Source organism: Neolamprologus multifasciatus, chromosome 9 (genome assembly GCF_963576455.1).
Source record: "Neolamprologus multifasciatus chromosome 9, fNeoMul1.2, whole genome shotgun sequence".
Lineage (NCBI taxonomy): Eukaryota > Metazoa > Chordata > Actinopteri > Cichliformes > Cichlidae > Neolamprologus > Neolamprologus multifasciatus.
In genome coordinates, this window is record NC_140447.1 from 16,853,099 (window position 1) to 16,867,386 (window position 14,288).

Here is a 14,288-nt window from a genome sequence, read left to right on the forward strand (position 1 = left end):
TGACACACCGACAGCTTGACCATGACGGCCAAAGTTGTTGGCAGGGGCACATGCGCAGTTGGTGCGTTGTAAAGTCTCTACGATCGAGTCCACACAATCCCCCCAAAACTGGCAGACATGCAGACATTAACATGGATCCTCATATTCACCATCTAATGACAAAATGTATGTCACTTGGATTCAGTTGTAGTAAGTGATTTGCTTTATTTTGGTCTCTTACATAAATAAACTATATGGGCAAAAGTACTGGGCCACCTAGTCGTTACAACTACAGGAGATGCTCATTCATGGAAACTGGGGGTGAGCCTCAAAATTATAGCACAATATTTCAAGAACATTTGCGATAATAGTATTTCTTACGATATGGTCAGGGGTGGGGGTGCAGGCAGCAACATTTAAAGTGTGAGTAAATGAGCTTCTGTCACTGATGACTCACTGGCTATTTCAAAATGTGAATTTGTTGCCACATGGTGCCGGTAGCAGTAAGCAGTATAAAGCAGTAAACTTTATAGTGCATGAGTAGTGACTCAACAATATATCTAGTGATACAGCAGAAGTCAAATGTACACACAAAAGTAGCACAGTTACTGTTTGCCCCATACATTTTACGTAGTAAGTATAAGAATAACTGCTTAATGCTTTAGTTCAGCGGTCCCCAACCCCCGGGCCACGGACCGGTACCGGTCCATGAGTCGTTTGGTACCGGGCCGCGTGAGTTGAGGCTCGGGTGTGAAATTCATGGTTTTCAGGGTTTTTATCGGGTTTTAGCGTTATTTTTAAAGTCTTTTTAAGCGTGAACTCTGTTTCCCTGTGTCTTTTCCTGTGTGTTATGAATAAATCTTCCTTTTTTTTGGTACCGGTACTGGTTTTATTTTATTGTATTTATCAGCGACCCTAAAGGCCGGTCTGTGAAAATATTGTCGGACATAAACCGGTCCGTGGCGCCAAAAAGTGTGGAGACCGCTGCTTTAGTTAAGTAATTAAAGTAACTTAACCTTGTGACTCGTCAGGAGGCTGTGCAATGTTTTCAATCATAACACTGAAAAATAATTCGTATCTTCGGTCAGACTTTTTAGCCAGCTGCTTAAAGCTGTGCTTTTTTACAATCTAACTGCATCAGTAATTTCCCTGCACTGTTTACTCTTCCTAAATGATGTCCCCCTAGCAAGTGAAGCTAGTGATGCTTGGTTGAGTCTTTTGTTTACTTTTGTGTCGCTCATCAGTAGCTCCTAATGTGGCCTCCTTCATAGCCTGGTTGTAGTTGACAGTTTGTTTTTGCCTCAATTGTTGTTGATTCCACTTTTAGAGGAAATTTTGCAAAGCATTGTCTGTTGTTGGAGGTTGTTAAATTAGCTCACACACTGGGGGACTTAAAAACTGAAGGTGATATAATATTTTTATATCATGTAAAAATTTATACCTGTATTATCACAGTCAATATAATATGGCATAGCCCTTATGGAAAACCACACTATGAAGCTCCCAGCCCACAGGTTTTGTGCTGATGTTAATGCCAGACAAGGTTGTGAGTCAGCATGACAACTTTTACATGCTGTGGGCCTGAGCGTTTGGAGACTCTGTAACTTTACATGGTCTGCCGCTATGGCTTAGTAGCTGTGGCTCCTAAACTCTTCTGTTTCACAATAATACAGTTGATCATGGAAGCTCTACGAATGAAGAAAGACCTATTCTTTCACAAATGTTTCACAACATTGTGTCTGCATAGCAGTGGAAGCTATTCGCTAATAATTTTGCCAAAATGAAGCTTGTATAACATGAAAACTCTTGGTGCTAGCACAGAGACCTGTAAACCTCAATTTATGTGTTTCAACAAACAATCATTTACATGAACTAATTGGAGTCTGAATTTCATAAATTTGACTTAAATTAGCACAGTACCAGTTTATTTAATCCTACTGATGTGTTCTGGTCTTTGAAATCTAGGACAAGTTATTGACCATTGCTGTTTGTGTGCTACAGTACAACATGCTATAAATCCGAACTGAAAACACTCAAATAATTTCTGTGTAAGTGTTCATGTCATTCATTTGTTTATTTTAAAGATTTCATGTAGTAAGTTAGATGTAATGCTATACTGTTGGAGTATTTAAGTAAAGATTAAATTCTAACATTTTTCAAATCCTGCAGCACCTTTTCACAAAGATAGATTGGTTACATGTAAATGACACTGGAACATCCTTGACCAGTGTACTTGGTATATCAGTATATCAAAATACAAATAGGCATTATCGATATTTCTGAAGCTGCTGTACTTGACAATGCAGCTGTTAGATTTGAGGGGACGTTTTTTATGGACTTTTTTTGGGGTGATTGTGGCTCAAGAGTTGGTATTTTGTCTTGTAATCGGAAGGTTGCCGGTTCGAGCCCCGGCTCGGACAGCCTCGTCGTTGTGTCCTTGGGCAAGACACTTCACCCGTTGCCTACTGGTGGTGGTCAGAGGGCCCGGTGGCGCCAGTGTTCGGCAGCCTCGCCTCTGTCAGTGGCCCCAGGGTGGCTGTGGCTACAATGTAGCTTGCCATCACCAGTATGTGAATGGGTGGATGACTGATTGTATAAAGCGCTTTGGGGTCCTTAGGGACTAGAAAAGCGCTATACAAATACAGGCCATTTACCATTTGTTTTCTCTAATAGTTTTTGTATTTCTAAAGAGCTCATGTAGTCAGGTAAATGGATGCAAGGCTCAACAAACCTATATCTCCTATATCCCTACAAAAAAACTTGGAGTTGTTTTCCTGCATTAACAGTTAACTATTAACTGTCCCCACCGATCTGCGTCAGAACAAAATAGTGTGATTAACAGCAATGACCAGGTTCATTTACAAGCCAAATGAGTGTAATAATAAACTAAACTAAACCTGCATGCCAAGCATTCAGTTAGATAAAAATGTAAAGCCAGTAAATTAAAAAAGGCGGAGGTGGATAACAAACACAATGAATATAACCTTTTAATGTTTTGGGTGTAAATTCAAAGAGTAATGCTTTAGAATGAGTCACAGTATAACTATATTTAGGTTTTGGGATGATTAATAACTTTCAGTCTCTATTAGTCTTGCACTCAAGTTCTCTTTTTGTTCCTAAAGTGTTAAAAAGTTTCGTAACTCAAGACAATCACATTGGTATAGGAGTTTTTAACTTGCATGAAGTTACTGTCCTGATGACTCATCTTACCCAACTTCTCATTTGTCTGAACCATTTTTAATACAAACAGGATATTAGCTTCTATCACTTATCCCACAATGAAGAAATAATTGGACTACAATTTAAATTGGGAGGGCTGATAACAGCGAGCAATGCTCTTTGACATCCACCCTGATATCCTCATTAGAGATTGATTTGTTTCATGTGGTATCTCTGCTAAGGTTATTATCTATGCAAATTGTGGATGCGATTAAGACCTTGGATCCTACCTCTTGTGTTTGAGCTTCCACCCTGCACGTAGGAAAGGTCTTTTTCCTTTGGTTGTGTAGCAACAACCACAGCTATTACATTTGCATCCCCACCCTCGTACCACTGCCCACTTTAACTTGTCTGTGCACTTCATCACCAAGCAAACAGTGTGAGTTTGTCATTTTAAAACCCACACACTGAGAATTGGCAGGGAGACAGCGGTTGAAAGGATCCATCTTTGACAGTCAGATCGAAAGGAAAGGTAGATTAGCCCGCAGAAAAGAGAGAAATGGGACGTCTCTTGGGGCCGATCACTATCTCTGCGTTGATAAGAGAGCGAGTGCCTGAAGGCTGGCTTTCCTTCCCACCGCTTTTTGTGCCTTCCCCAGAGCAACTTGAGTCCAATTGTCCAGGATTATAGAAGCTTCTCCCTCTGGCATAGAAAGGTGGATCCCTGCAGGTGGAGACGGGGTGATGTAACTCTGTTTTGCAGTCAGCAGGGAAACCTGATAGAAATGGATGGTTAGGTGCTGTTTTCCAAACCTCCCACCATGACTTTACTATAATCCCAGAGAAGTAACTTGAGAAAAACATTTTATGAAAATCTCAACTTCCCAGTACTTTGAAAGACTTACCATCAGAGGTTTTTTTATTTGTGTCATCCACATAGGCATGCCATTAACATTATGAATCAAATAATCTCAGTTCATTGAATGAATCATAAAAGAATAGTCCATCCAGATGGTCTCATTATCCAGGTTGTGTCTCTATGGTGGTTTTTTCTCCATAAAAATTCAAGGCATCTACGTTTTAGAGAACTTTCAGCTTAGTCAGTGGTCAGGTTGGTGAGTCACCGGCCTTGAGGCTGTTTTTTTGACAGACTGAGTATCTTCACAGGCAGTAGTCCCGTCACTAATGCATTCCACACGCTCTGTATCTCATCCAAAGGAGAATTTAGTCAGTGTTTCATTAACAATCATTGAGTAATTTGGCAGGCGTACACAGGTTCTCTTGAGTAAATCCATTCTCACTGAAAATGTGTCCCTACCTTCATTTTATTGGAAATGTACGTTTCTCTGCTGTGTCAGAGACTCTTGATGGCAGTTGCTTATTATTGACCTAGATTGGATTATAGTGAAGGCAAAGGACTAGTATACTACACACAGCAGCACAGAAATGCAACTGACTGGTGTTTTTATGTTTTTAAGGAAAATTGCGACTTCCAGTTAAAATTTAAATCTGTTCTCTATTTATATGTATGTATGCATACACAATGTTAGAATAAAGAATTCTAGCAGAATACTAAATAATATAATTCTTTCTTCTTTTGCAAGCCATATATACTGAACGGTTCATACAGGCTGGATAGTGCTAACAGTTTTTGTGTTTTTGTGATAGTGTTAGCAGTTTTATCTGCTTCATGCGGCTTCTGCTGATGTAATGTTATTGTATCAAAAATAACTGAGCCCAGTGATAAAATTCCTTGAAAAGTTATATCGTGGCAAAGTTAACTCAGTCTTATCACAGAGCCCGTCTGTATCTGCTTATCCTCTAAGATGCTTTGCTGACAAGGCAGAAGTATGGTATGCTGAGGTGATTCTGCCCCTCGCCCTTTGCCCATATGTTTTGTATTTACGCCCTAGGAGGTGCCATGCTCAGCAGCGCGGTGGTGGAAGGGGATAAAGCAGGCCTCTCTGGCCCAAATGACGCATGACATGGTGCTGCGCCCCGGGCCCTTATTTATGGCTTCCCATGTCAGCGGAGGTTTGCTCCCCTGGGGAGCCCCACAGCCGTTATCCGCTAACTTAGCTCAGCCAGTCCTTAGGGCTAATATCACGCCTGGAAGATGCACAAAGGGAAATACTATCCACTCCCGGAATTCAGATCAGCATAATGTGGAAGCATGCACATGTGACCGAGTCGTACGGAGAAATCAAATTGAATTCCTCACAGAGAAGGTTTTTTTTAGCTGTCACATCACAATTGCTACACTGTTGGAAAGAAGCAAACCCACATACATGAAGTGCTACTTCAGAGGAATTAACGTCATATCAGGCTGAAGCTAGGCCACTGCCAGGCACACACTGCCTCTTTTATTCATGCCTCTGATGTGGGAAAGGATGTGAAATCTGGAGAGAGAGTGAGGAAGAGGTTTGGTGTGTGGATCTGAATACATTTTCTCTGTAGTTACTCAAGAATCCATGTACATATCACACCGCATTAACAAATAGAAGCATACACTGCCAGCCCTCATGCACACACAGGTGTTCTGCACGAGCTGTCCCGGAATGTTCCAGTGATCCCTGTCCAGGGTTTTGATGTGGGTAGAGGAAAAAGGAAAGAATTTAGCGGAAAACGAAAGCCAAGGGATGAGATGAAGCCGAGGAGTAGATGGCAGATATTTAAGAAAAAGAGAAGAGAGGGTCTGCAAAGTATATCTGAAAGAATTTATTGGAGATCAGAGGAAGGTTTGACGTGATGACATGATGGTAACAACAGGGTTAACAAAGGACAAAAAAAGATGGCTGGGGTTTTCTCTTCCCGGGTATCTCATATTTCTTTCTGCTTTGAGGAATGAGCGCAAAAAAGGGAGCACTGTCAAGGTTTTATGTGGCCTTTTGAAAACAGAACAAACCCTCTACAGAACAATATATCCAGCCTCAGAACTTCTCCGACATGAGCGCACTCATTTTCCCAACTTCCCAGGTCCTCCCTGTAAAACACCCTGTTTGATATCCACTCTGGTCATTGTTTAGTCTAGTGGATATCCCTTAGATCATCCTCATCAGCAGCTGTCCTGCATCCCCTTCATGTTCTTTGCGTCCCCATCTCATAGCAGCCTCAGAACAGTCACCTGTCGTCAATTAAACATTTTGAACCATTACTAAGATTGTGCATGTTTTTTTGCGGGATGAGAGGATGAAGGGTTATTGCACTATTGAACAAACAAAAGCGAACAGTTTGAGTTACAGTTCGTCCACCCTATCGCAGTCTCAAGTTCTTCAATGAAACTGGAAGTGCTTGTGTGACAATGCTGTGGTTTGTGTATAACAGGGGTGTGTGTAGTGGTACTTGGTAGAAGTGAGGAAGTGTGTCTTGGCTAATATTGTTCCTGTAAGCGATGCAGCGCTCCAATTTCTGCCCATAATTATTATTATTTGTCGAGCAGCTCATGAATGATTTCAGTTTTGGTTTCATTTCAGGTTAGTCTCTCACGCTTAATGTTTTTTTTTTTTTTTTGGTATGCATGTTGGTGTAGCAGCTTGGGGTGGATTGTAGTCTTAAGATAACAAGAAGAATTTGTGTTTTTTCCTTTTAAATGCCACATGGTTTAGACCAGGGGTCCCCAATCCCAGTCCACAAGGGCCGGTGTCCCTGCAGGTTTTAGATGTGTCCTTGTTCCATCACAGCTGATTTAAATGGATAAATTACCTTCTCAACATGTCTTGAAGTTCTCCAGAGGCCTGGTAATGAACTAATCATGTGATTCAGGTGTGTTGACCCAGGGTGAGTTCTAAAACCTGCAGGGACACTGGCCCTCGTGGACTGGGATTGGGGACCCCTGGTTTAGACAATGAAGCCTGATCAAAGTGAGAATGGGAGTGTGGTGGGGTGTGGTTTGTGGCTCAGCTGCAGGGGAGGGGTGGTTGCCTCTGATTCTCATAGAATGGACTTGAGATTAGAAACGGGTTATTTGTGCTGGACTGCACAGAACCAGAACAAAGCTTTTTCTTGGTTAAAAGGGAGACACTTCAGTACTCTGTGGATTATCCCAGAGTGTACTGAAGTGGTGACTGGACTGTCATCTTGCCTTCTGTAGAGCGTAAACAGGATCTTATCTGATAACCCAACAGAATGAAAAAACTAGGCAAATGTTTTCTTACAGAATATGTGCAGAAAGCAAACATGCAAGACTGAATGATATGCTGGTGGTCTTCACCTAATTGGGGCCTCCTTGGTGTCTTTGATGGCTGCTAAAGGTCAGAGAATGAAGTGATGGAGATTCAAAGTCTGAAAACGCCAATCCCCTCATCTGTCTGGTTCCTTTCCAGGCTAACATTCTGCTTTGTCTTCTCTTTGTTCCCCAGATTGTCTATATTGCTTCTCTGAAACTCAGTTGTCTAGTTGTGAGAGCTGATACAGGGGTCTGATTTGTCAGGGTCAATGTGATCCAACGATCCATCAGATCTGACATGCTGATGCGGTAGACTGCTCTGGGACTTGAACTTTGTTTGGCTAAGCCGCTGATGGAAGCATAGCCTCTGTCGGTGAAGCTATTAAGAGCGCAGCAGGCCCAGAAAAATGAGCCACCCTTGTCACTCCACATCAGGAGCTCAGCCACGGTTACAGATCCTCCTCAGACCTGTCACATTCAACCAGTGTTTGTCTAAGCCTTTGAACTCGGGACTGCTAGATAGATAGATGGATGAGCTCATGTGTGAAGTGCTTTTGGGGTTCTTCAGGTTGGCTACCAGGCTTGCATTAATGATGGGTGCTGGTTTGTTATCTAGAGCTAGAGCAAATAAAGAGGAATAACTGGAATAACTGGAGTGGTTTCCCTGTAGATTCGACAAACTGTGCTTCAAACGTCCAAAAATGTGAAGAACACCCGAATGGAAATACACACACAATGCACAGGATGTTTAGTAATTGCAGAAAGTACACAGGAGACACCAGTGTTTTACATCTCTATGACTGTGAGGTAAAAAGAGTATAATGCTGTTTTCTTGATTGTTAATTTGCCCAGTTAGCTAATGTCATAAATAAATATACGATTAAAACTCTTTAAGCTCTTTTTCAAACCATCTTATAACATCTTACCAGCCAAAAATTGATATGACACAACAAACAGTTACCAGGCACAGAGTACGTGTCCTCTGATTTGCAGATCAGCCCAACCCAACTGATGTTGGGCTGATCCGTGCATCGTTACTAGAATTGTACATGTTATAACAAAAGGTAAACTTGTATGTAGAACTTCATGCTTGTTACTTCCTGCTGGGGGGCTCTGTGTCAGCACGTTGCTTTTGCAAAAACTGTGATCTCGTTTTTGGTTTTTGTTTGTTTGTTTTAAAGTTGGCTACACATGGCGTATTAAACATTTCATATGTGAGGTTCGGCTTGGGTCCAAGTGATGAAAATTTCCTCATCATTTTTTTAAATTTCTGACACTACATTCCTGAATATATAGGCACCGTTGTCCATTTGTCCAAGCAGACCAGGGCATAGTTTAATAACAACAACTAATAGTTTGTGTTGTCCATGATCATATGTAATCCTGTTCTTATGCTATACTCAGAAATGCTTGTCAGGGGATCTCACCATTTCAGACAAACTACCTTTCCCACACCTTTTCTGGCTTTAACTTTCTCAAACTCACAACCAAATATTTACACTACTGAAGCTATTACAAGGTATGTGGGAGTGGGAAAGCAGGCAGAGACTTAAGAGGATATTAAACAATTTTCTAGTTAGTTAGTTTTAAGCTTCAAATTCAAAAATCATTGCTTTCCTCTTCCATTTGTCAACGGCTTGGGGCACAGCATCCTCCTCATTGTCTCCTCACCCGCCTCTCACTGTCTCTTTGCTCCATGGCAGAGATGGAACACCTCCACCTTGCGTTTCCCGGCCTCAGACTAAACACACTCTCCTTGTGTTGATGCATCAGTGTAGCGACTGACTCTAACGATGGTCAACTTATCACATTAGAAAAATAATGATTTCACTGGCTGCCTTTCCCACAGATAGGCCCAGTGTTTGTCTTAGGCTCCGTGTCCTTCACTGTGCTGCTGTGCCCTTATGCCTGCCTGTCGTATATCAGCAACGCTGCCACTGTCAAGCCCCCTGATTTATGGCTGTTTATCTCTAGCCCCTACCCCACCACCAGCACCCCTCCCACTCCAACAGATGGTCTCTAGCTATTTACTCAGGGAGAAAATGGTCCCAATCTGGTTGCTTAAATACAACAAAAAAGAAGTTTATGGGAAGGCTGATTTCAAGTTATTTGTCATGTGAGAAAACAGGATATCTACCCCTGTTTTTGTGATCAGGTATGATACTGATAATATCTGCTAGATGAATCTGACTGGTTACCTTCTTATCTTGATGACTTCCCACTTCAGTATGTGGACAACCTTGACCATTGTGAAATGACATGTAACTGCATATTTATAAAACAAATCACCACAAGCATTACAACAGGGTTCCCCTGGTATCATCTGTGGTTATTAACAGTGTAACTGTGAAAAAATCCCATCATCTGTCATGTTCTGGGCGGTTTTCGCCTTAAATCTCTTCAAGTATATTCTACCTCTAAATCTTTGTTGGCTGTCAGATGCTCACAGAGTAAAAAAAACACACATAGCCCAACCCAAACCATAAATTATCTGCTACAGATTCAAAGGGGCTTCACTTGATTTCTGTGTCTCTGGAGAAAGGGCCTATAAGTAGTAACTCAGCAGTATCAATTTTTTACATCAGTTCAGCTATTAGCGTTGTAGATTTTTTAGTACCTGTACGCATCACAGATTTTTCCCCCCTGAATTTGATGGATACAAACCAGATTTTGACCCTTGCACCTGTCAGTTATAAATTACAGTTCCTGGTTTATGTTTCTCATAGTTTGAAATGAAACACTTTTAAAATTATTTTGGACACAAGCACACAGATAATAGTTTGTAACAGCCTTCTGTGCATATTGCATTCCATGGAGACATAGTGATATGGCATGTACTGGGATTCATATTTTCTCAGGATTAAAGCATGATTAATGTTTCCTCTCGCTTGCATATGGCTTAAATACAAATGGGTATTCACATGGAGACGTCTCTGTCTGTCTATTCTGGACTATCAGAGAAAATGCCTCTCAGTCAGATATCCTTGTGAGGAGAATGGCTAATTTATTATGAGAATAAAGTACTGAGTGACGTTGGTGGGCTTCATAATGAGGTAAACTCAGCCAGTCATCACATCTCACTCATCTAGAGCGCAAAACCACTTGTGTCTTATCTCGACTCTGATTAACCAGTGATGAAGTGTAACGGGTCCTGGCTAGCTTAGGCCACTGTCATAGCAGATGTGTGTTGAATAATAAAGTGAAACTCTTGGGATATTTCCTCTTTGTTACAATGATTTTATAGTATGTTAAAGTATATGAAAGAAGTGTAACTGGATACACTGGGTGATGAAATTTGCTGAATTATCAGGGACATTAAAATTCACTTGATCTGATTCCACTACAATCACACTAAGGAAAACAATGGTTGGAGACAACAACATGACAACAATTAGTGCAAGGTGTGCAATGAGTTTGTGGTCTCGTTGCCTTTGAAATGGCTGCTACGAGGTCGATGATGATTCACAGTCAGATGCTGTCTTCAAACCAACTTTTAAGCAGGAAGTTGGCAATAAAATGGGAAACTCGGTCTGCTATCAGTTGGCAATCGGATAGTATCAAGTTGGCAACTACATGCAATCTGTTACATGCAATTTGTTGCATTGGACATACACAAAAAATCAAATAAACTCCTTACACTCGGAGTCCAGCTTGAACCTCACAGATTTGCAACAGAAATTGACAACTATTGCTATCTGAGAGCGACTGCAGCCAGTTCAAGTGGAGCCGCGATTATTTGCACACAGGTTGCCTCCCAAAAGGTGTCATATATAATCACCTTTCAATTAATAGTCACCTCAACTACTTTTTAGTTGATAGATGCAAAAAAGTTCAATGTAATCACCAGGCAACCATTGATTTTTCCTACTCATAAAGGAGCTGCCTTTCAAGTTTTACTCAAGGGTAACTGAGCTATAAGGTGGTGGAGTGAGTCAGCTGACTTCCATCCCATTTGGTTTTGTTGTGTTTGGCCTGTCTTTATATTTCTTTTCATTTTAGGTATGTAAATCTAATTATATAAAACTAATTCCGTTTTAATTGTATCCCACATGCGGTCTTTCTTCATCTCTCCAGCACCATCACAGATAATTGCTCAGAGACAAAACAGTAGAACAAGTTCCTCCTCAGACAGATAATATGTGTACTTTTAGACACAAAGTGTTAGTATCTCCAACAGTGATCACTCGTGTAGACATATAGATTGATATTTTTCCCTTAGGCAGTGTTATTAGAAAACATAGCATGCATTTTCATTACTATGCAGATGATATCCAGCTTTATCTATACGTGAAGCCAGAAAACACAGACCAATTCGTTTAATTACAGGCAGGTCTTAAAGACATAAAGACCTGGATGGTCTATGATTTCCTGCTTTTAAATTCAGATTAAACAGAGGTTATTGTACTAGGCCCAAGAAACACGATATCTAACCATATTGGTCTGGATGGCATAAACTTGAGGAATTTCTCACATTTCTCTGTGAGGAATCTGGGCTTCAATGCACATATTACGCAAGTATGTAGGGCTGCTTTCTTCCATTTGCGCAATATCTCTAACATTAGAAACATCCTGTCCCTCTGTGATGCTGAGAAACATTATGTTTATGGATTTATCATTTCTAAACTGGACTACTGTATCCCTGAAAAGCTTTCAGTTGATCCAAAACGCTGTAGTGAGAGTACTGACAGACTAGAAAGAGAGAGGATATTTCTCCCATACTGGCTTCTCTTCACTGGCTCCCTGTTAAATCCAGAATTAAATTTAAAATCCTTTTGCTCACATACAAGTCTTGAAAGTCTTTCACTCACAGACTGAGTTTACTTGTGTCTCCTTGGAAAAGTAAAATGAGATTTCAGGTCCCACTCCCAGTTTGGATTCACGAGATGGATACCCTCTCTACTTTTAAGATTATCCTTAAAACCTTCCTTTTTGATATAATGTATAGTTAGGACTGGATCAGGTGACCCTGTAGATATCTGCCCCTTCCTGAGCCAGAGCCTGATTCTGCTGGAGTTGTCTTCCTGTTAAAAGCGAGTTTTTCTTTCCCACTGTCGCCAAGTGCTTCCTCGTTAGGGGGTCATTTGTGTTGATACCAGTGGTATTAGTTCTGCTGTTGGATATATTCCCCACCTACCCTGTATCCTCAATCTGTATTAAGAGGAACAAAAGGGCTCAGGTCATCTCGACCTTCATCCAAGATGAAGGTTAAGAATAATGGCAGGATCTATGATTTTTCCTTCACACTTGTCAAGATCAGGTAGAACAGTTCATATTGGGACATGTAAACAGCTGTTATATCAAACTGTGGTCAGAGGTTGTAAAGTTTTAATGTCACAGTACAAATGTTAAGAAAACACTGGTAACAAAACTCGCTTGTTGTTGTTGTTGCCTTCCAGGCCCAAGTTGCATTGTGTGTGTGTGTGTGTCTATGCTGCACCCCTTGACTCCCACACATGTTGTATATGTTATGATAGCAGGCGGGACCCTTCTCACTTTGCTAGCAGCCCCTCAAGCTGCCACAAGCAGGCAGGCAATGAGCAGGAAGGAAATGACTTCATGGGATTTTTGGTCCAAGTTTGAAAATATAGATAGCATGTAGTGCCGTTTTTAATGACATCGCATCGGATTGCTTCAAGTGGCTGGTTGTGATTATGAGCTAAATGTGGCAGACATGGTAAATTCTAAGATAAATACTCTGTCGAGCACATGAGGCTGCACTACAGTTTTCTTTCTCGGCCACAAATTAACCCTAATTAAGTCATTACACAATTAACAATAAAAATGTTACATACACACTTGTCTGTCTTTAGTGTGTTTTTTAGGCTAGACTGATTGGATTTTTCTGCGCCGAAAACTTTATGATTTATTCCGACCTGCTGCTTTTGTTTAGCTACGGTCGCCACGAATACAGATGTCACTCTGGATTGACGTAGGAAAATGCGGAGCAGCCAAAACATAAAGTGGAAATGTTAACCCAATAACGCTAGATAAACAGTGAGAGGAGAGAGGCCAAAGACAACAGAGAGTGAAGGGAAAGTGTCCTGCTGGCATCAGGTTTCCCAGACTAAGTGTTATTTGAAAAGCAGCTGAAGGGTGACACTCACTCTCTTCCCACCCAAATCTCCCTTCCTTCCCTCCCTCCCTCCCCACTCACTCGACCATCTGTTGTTCCTTCTCTTCTCAGGCTGCTCTAAGTGCCTTGAAACAGCTGTCGGAGCAGGGACTGGACCCAGTGGATGGCCCCATCAAGGTACAGTAAGACCTGAATGATGCCCACATGGCTGCTGGGTTTATTAACCAGCTCCAGCCAGTGATGGTGGGCTTAGATCAGCTCCGTGTACACCCACGCACACACGTCCATCACTTCCGCTCGACATTTTTCTTCCATAGGAAAGCAGCGGTAGGCGTATGTATTTACATGCACTACGTTCCTGTCAGTGCCGAATACTTTGCATGATCGCTATCACTATTAAGGCTCAGTCATGACAGACACAAGGGCTTCCCTTCATTCATTCTCTCCTCCACGACGAGGAAGGGAGGGAAGGAAGGAGGAAGGCCAACAACGGAGAATCAAGTAGGAAAGCAGGAGCACCGCAGGGGGGTTTTTGGAAAACCAGGGAGGAAATTACTGTCAAGCGCCTGTGGTGTATTTTCATAGTAGGTGTGCCCTGGAAGAAAAAAAAGAAGAAGAAGAAAAAAAAGTTTTTTTTACAGCCCTGTGTCTCCTTTAGAAGAAAAAAAGGGGAAAGGAACAAAAGGGAGGAAAAACAACTGCAGTGTTGCAACAGCTTTATTTACGTCACCAACAGAAATGAGGAGCAAATATGGCAGCAATTACTCTTTCACCTGAGCAGTTAATCACTCCTTTCTATTTCCAGTCTTTCCCCTTGTGGTCCTCAGACTCATTAAGTCACCCATACTTTTCTATTAGCACATTCTCAGTTGTTGTTTTCAGATGGTTGCCGTTGCCAAGATGAAAACACAA

General features: G+C 41.5%; 1 protein-coding gene across 1 annotated transcript in view; it reads left to right on the plus strand.

Moving 5' to 3' along the window:
* stau2 (staufen double-stranded RNA binding protein 2) overlaps positions 1 to 14,288 on the plus strand; it is a 117,862-nt gene that overhangs the window by 97,489 nt on the left and 6,085 nt on the right. The window contains exon 14 of the mRNA XM_085172090.1: positions 13,488 to 13,558. Within this exon, the coding sequence (XP_085028216.1) occupies positions 13,488 to 13,558 (71 nt within the window). The remainder of the gene's footprint in view (positions 1 to 13,487; positions 13,559 to 14,288) is intronic.